This window comes from Pieris rapae, chromosome 7 (genome assembly GCF_905147795.1).
Source record: "Pieris rapae chromosome 7, ilPieRapa1.1, whole genome shotgun sequence".
Lineage (NCBI taxonomy): Eukaryota > Metazoa > Arthropoda > Insecta > Lepidoptera > Pieridae > Pieris > Pieris rapae.
Window position 1 is genome coordinate 7,768,548 of NC_059515.1, and position 6,000 is coordinate 7,774,547.

At 31.5% G+C, this 6,000-nt stretch overlaps 1 protein-coding gene across 2 annotated transcripts in view; it reads right to left on the reverse strand.

The window, feature by feature from the left end:
- LOC110994617 (vacuolar protein sorting-associated protein 13) overlaps positions 1 to 5,447 on the reverse strand; it is a 47,692-nt gene extending 42,245 nt beyond the window's left edge. Inside the window, exons 1-8 of one of the 2 annotated variants that reach the window (XM_022261385.2) lie at positions 5,029 to 5,447; positions 4,844 to 4,930; positions 4,158 to 4,355; positions 3,866 to 4,089; positions 3,448 to 3,586; positions 2,769 to 2,967; positions 2,002 to 2,287; positions 1,242 to 1,356 (exon numbers count right to left, since the gene is read on the reverse strand). In XM_022261385.2, coding sequence (XP_022117077.2) covers positions 1,242 to 1,356; positions 2,002 to 2,287; positions 2,769 to 2,967; positions 3,448 to 3,586; positions 3,866 to 4,089; positions 4,158 to 4,355; positions 4,844 to 4,930; positions 5,029 to 5,128 — 1,348 coding nt within the window. In that variant the 5' untranslated portion in view covers positions 5,129 to 5,447. The remainder of the gene's footprint in view (positions 1 to 1,241; positions 1,357 to 2,001; positions 2,288 to 2,768; positions 2,968 to 3,447; positions 3,587 to 3,865; positions 4,090 to 4,157; positions 4,356 to 4,843; positions 4,931 to 5,028) is intronic. The other variant, XM_022261396.2, reaches the window with a different exon arrangement.
- Positions 5,448 to 6,000: the final 553 nt, after the last annotated feature.

Genomic DNA, 6,000 nt, shown 5'->3' on the forward strand with positions numbered 1-6,000 from the left:
TCCTCAAATTATTAATAAGTCTAAAATATAAATTATTGATCGTGCACCTCGTCAAAAAAGCCATTATTTTAAATAACTTTAATCAAACTATTACACTTATAATATGCCGATTAAATTGTCATATTTAATTAAGTAAAATAATTAATTAATAAGTGATTTGAAATATTTTTTTTTTTGGGATTCACCGCTGGCTCTGACTTAATTCGTCTGAACTAAAGTTATTGCATAGTAAAGGATTGCGGCATAATAAACAAAATCGGTGTTGCATTAATATAATATAATTTCATTGAGCCAGGCCGTCTCATACGGTTCTTCTACGTGCAAAGTAGGAATCATAATTTCATAAGTTCTTGGTTTAAAATTTTTTCTATTATTAGTGTTGTAGAACACACATAGGAAAACGGCGAAAGATAAAAATAAAATAAAAATATCTTGTTACGCCAAAGAAGTATAACATCCAACGCGTGTACTAAGTATATACACGTTTTATTTAATTTTATTGAAAAACATATATAATGCGTACAAAAGTCGATGAAACAAAGTCACACCGATTAAACAGTGAGCATTGGCGTAAAACATATAAATAGATTAATAATATTTTATACGAATTAAGTTTTCCGATAACCCGTGTGCTTTTTATTACTTTCGTCCACCCTATTACATTTTAAACAATAGCTTATTATAAAAATATAAAAACTGCATTGGAAAATATTGTAAATGTATTGCAACTGTTTTTGTGTTATATCACTACATAGTATAAAACAAAGTCGCTTTCTTTGTCCCTATGTCCCTTTGTATGCTTAAATCTTTGAAACTACGTAACGGATTTTGATGCGGTTTTTTTAATAGATAGAGTGATTCAAGAGGAACGTTTATATGTATAATAACATCCATTAAATAGTGGAGAAGTACTGTTATTTTTGAGGTTTCTAATGTGATGTCGTATATAATTACATTTTTTCCGCTTACATTGCAAACGCAGGCTGAACCCTACGAGTTTTATCAAAATAATGTACTAAATATTGAAAAGATCTACAGAAAAGTCCGTTATGGTATATATGTCTATCTCTTATAGATAACCCACATTTTTATATACAACGTTCACAGATTTTTAGTGTATTTAGTATCAGCATTGCACCCGTGCAAAGCCGGGGCGGGTCGCTAATAAATCATATTTTCAAAATGTTTAGTATAACCAAGTCATCTTCGTAAATTTTTAATAATAAAAATATTGTTCTTACTTATAGCCACGCCTTCAGACATTTCGTCATCCTTGGAGCTCCCACCGCCCCACCAGCCACTAAACCAGCCACGGGACTTTTTAGCTTCTGCTTCTAGTTTTCCCAATCTTTCAACCTAAAGAAAAAAAAAACATTGGCATACTTGTCTTGATAATAACCAAGTACGGCCAAATAAATTCATTAAGATACAAATCAAACACAATTGTTAGAACGATGCCTTATTTTCAAGTGCCTATATTCAGGGCATAACCTACAACATTATACCACCAGTGTTTTGGGACGTGGGGCCGATGTGGGGCAACGCTCCACAGGGGGGCAACGCTCCACAAAAGGGGCAATCGAAATCGCCTGGACCACAACGTGGAGGCTTGAAACTGAAGCTAATCAAATTGGAACCTAATATAAATCTCAATCTAAATATCTGTGCAGCAGGGATCAAACGCATCTCATTTAAATAAGATAATAAATTAATTTAGCAAAGTCTGTATAACAATTATTTGTAAATTTAAATTTACAAATATTACGAATAAATTAGGTTCTTTAATATTAGAAATTAATGTATGTTATACATTGAGCGTAAGATTTTTAAAATGGCAAAAGTGGGGGGGAGGAATGGCACAATGGTTGGGAATCACTGATCTTGACTTAATGTATATGACCGCCAAATGGGACAGACAGTTCAAAGTTTATAATTCTATGAGTAATTGAAAATCAAATTCAGAGACCAAAACGAGCTATTTGGAATCATCAAATATCATACCTCTAACTCTATCTGCTGCCTGATAACAACCAGATTAAATAGATCCAATGTCTTCTCGGCTTCGTCCAGCACGCATTGGTTTTCCGTAGAGACTTTTCCGCGACAGGTCAACTTATTCTGGTAAGCACTTGCATAGTCTTTACAGAGCTGACGATGCGACAACATATGTTTCCAATCCCAGTTTTTACGTCTGCGTAATACTTCCTCTTCTAAGATGCATTTGTATGCGAATTGCCACCATTCTTTATAGTGACCCTTGTACTGTTTGAGGTCTGGTCGGTATTTTCTGTAAGGGATCCAAGTTTAACTCATTTTCCTAACCCTAGAAAATGTCTCTGTAGTACTGAACTCGATATGAGCCTATTTCTTTTAATGTGGCTTTTATGCGTACCTTAATGTTTTTTTAATAATTAAATTAAAATATTCATCATAGAAGTTATACAATTTATTTTAATGGTAGCATACATTTTTTCTTTCAATAAATATGTACATATTTTATATGTAATCCCAGAATCTAATTGGAATTAGCTAATGTATAGATTGTATGTTTGATCGCAAAATACTGACCATGATTTCGTCAAAAGTAGAATTTCGGTATTTTTTTGTACGCCAGCTTTCATAACGCCAAAATTGTTACCCGGTTAATACCAGTTTACGCCGGATTTACTCACCTGTATATACGCATTAACGCGTATAACGATACTTAATACGTGACCAAAATCTAGATTAAATGACTTTTAGACATAAAGCTTTATTTAGAACTATACCTGTAAGGTGCGCCTTTGCTCATCCGATCCATAGAATCTGCTAACAGCATCATATCCTGATATTGTGCTTTATTCAGATTCACAGCCAGCTGTTCCATGTGCAAACTCAAAATCACTTTAGGAATGTTAAATTTCGGAGTATCTCCTTCTGGTTTGGGATTCAATTTTAATTTTGCGGTCGCGTTAATTGGTGCCAAGGCTGGAATAACGATTAGTACATAATACCGGCGAATGGGAAAACTTTCAAATGTTTCTTCGAGTATCTCTATAATAATTTTATGGCTTTAAAAGTTTATATGTAATTTAAATTGTAAAACTGCTCTGACTTAAACATAGCATAGTAATACTGAATTGATAATAACACGATTTTTAGGCCTATTAATATATTTAAGTACAAATTTGTTTCAGATCCTAAAAAACGCAGGCATTATATTACAAAGTTAGATAAGCAAGTGAAGGAAGAAAATAGTTGCAGTATCTATATCTAACAAAATAAAGTTTGCCTACAACTTAAGAACTCTTCCCTGTAAAACTTGTTCTTTTCTTTATAACAATAACTTTATACAGATTAGGTTCCTCTCAATTATACTGAAAATATCAATACTAAAGTGTATCATCTACCTACACAACATTAAAGACATTAATCTTTCATGTTCAAGCAAAATATAAAACTGCTTACCATATAAATAATCCCCGGGTTTAGATGTTTTCGTTGCTATTTCCTTTTCTAATCTACTTTTTATTTCCTGTGGGCTTGTCTTAGAATACAGCTCAGTTGTTGGGTTCCAATAAATTGCTAAACCCTCTAAATTTAATACCTACAAATATAAGTTCATGGTTACTTTGTTGTATTAAACACAATTATTTAAGTAGGTATAAATGTTAACAATTATAAAATTATCTAAGTCTATCCCATAAAATTTGTAAGTTAAGGTTGTGAAAGAACTTCTCATGTGAAATAGTTGCTAAATAGCTTAAGTAATCATCAGATCTTAATTAATGACTTTCTGTATAGCTTTTAAAAGAATACTGTTAAAGTTAGTATAAATCAAAGACTCGAAATACTAGTATATTTTTCTAACAAGGCGGTATCTTACTTTAAATATTTTTGTAACAGCCTCTTGTATGACAGTTTGTTTCCAATTTTCGTCTGTTGTGTGAACAGACAAGTTATGCAATGTAATACCAAAGGAAAATGGTGCTTTGGGATTAGTTATGCTGTCTTCATAACGAATATGTATATCCGATATCTTCAGTTGTACATTTTTAATTATTTGAGTGACAAGTTTTTCAACGAATGTCTCATCAAGTTTGTTCTCATCTGAAAACGAAATGTGTTAAAATACCCAGCCATTACACATACATGATATCCATATTCTTACAGGATACCTTTCTCGGCTTCCTTTTTTTTTGCCTCCTCAACTCTTGCAAGTTCAGCTTGTTTAGCCGCCAGGGCAATCTTTTCTTCCTTTTCTGGGTCATATTTGATTTCAGCATTGGGATTTACAATAAGAAATAATCTTTCAATAGTAGCCTCCACAGAAGCACCATATAAATTCTTCCAAGGTATTTTTAGCACCAACTTCCCTAATTAAAACACAAATTCTCCAATTATTTTAGGTAATATTTATCAACAAACATTAAGTTCAAACAGTATTTTAAATATTCATCAATACCCTAAACAAATATTTCATTTACAAAAATTATTATTAATTTGTCACATTATGTGTGATACTTTTTAATGGCAACTGAAATCACTTTAATCAGTTTCCAATATTAACCTAGGACAATAAATACTGACCTTCAAATTATATTTGTGTGAGTCACAAACACAATCTTAATTTGAGAGAATGATGTCACTGTAACTGAGTTACTACATAGTGGCCTTTAGGCTTGGTTAGCCTAAATGAATGCTAATTGTGATAACCTCATTTAATTAAAAGTAGATACTTATTTTATTTTTAAATAACTTTTTAATATTATATTATATACAAACCGTTTTTGACTCAGGTGATAAATAAAAAGATTTCTATATTTTTTTATGTGTTTTTAATAATAAGTCAGAAGGCACATACCTAAATGACCGTAGACTGTTTGAACTGGAATATTTAGTTCTTCTAAAGCGTTTTGCTTTAGTATCAAATTTTCCAGCACCACATCGCCTGAAAATTATTTTATTATATACCATAAAAATCAAAATATTCAGAGATTGCAGTGTGACATCATTAACCATAATTTGTACGCGAGTGGGATAACTTACCACCCCATATTCCTAATTTAAGTTGAGATCTATTTAGATTTTCCACATAGTCTCCTAGGAACCTGTTTAGAACATCTACCACAATAGATTCGAAAACCATTGCAATGTTTTGATTACACTAAAATAATATTCTCAACTCTATGTCATGGTCAGTGAATTGCGCAACACGTTCACGTAAAATTGCTTTATCATTGAAGGTAAGGATAATAATTTAGAAAATGATCTAAATATCCAATAAGTAAATTTTTATTTTATGCGCAAAATATACGATTTTAAATCGAACCTAATTTCCCGGAGCGAATTCACTTCGCACTTACACACGAGTACAAATGACAGTGACAACAAGCTGTAACATAAAAATTAACAGATACTAAAAAAGACTTGTTAATAAATATTTAACCTATCTTCACACTATACACGTTATGCCATTGTGGACGGTGGACACGTTTTGAGTTTTGACCAATCACTAAAGTGAAAAGATGAACTTGAGGTACAGCCGGCTATACGCATGCTTCACTTCTCACTTAAATATGTATGTGGTGTTGAAAATCTAAATGTTTTTCTAACTTCACTTCTCATTGTTTACCTATACCAGTTATACTTATGGATAGTCTTCATTTTTTTGTTTTTAAATGAAACGCTACTGTTTTTTTAATTATTTATTGTTCTTTAAATGGAATGGTTACAACATTAGGCATTTTACGGGGTAAGAGATGAAAAATATATTACCAAAATACGTTGTTATTTTATAGTTCAGAAAAAACGCTAATACGTCATAAACCTACATTCCTCTTGTAGCGACTAATAGCCATACAATCACATTTTATATAAGTTGCAAAACAACCTTGTAAAAGCGAACATACATTTCCTTTTTTTTTAATATAATATAACGTAAATGGTAAAACATTTAAAACTATACAATATAGTATTATGATAAACCAACACTGTAAGGTTTGGTTTAGACAGAAGTGC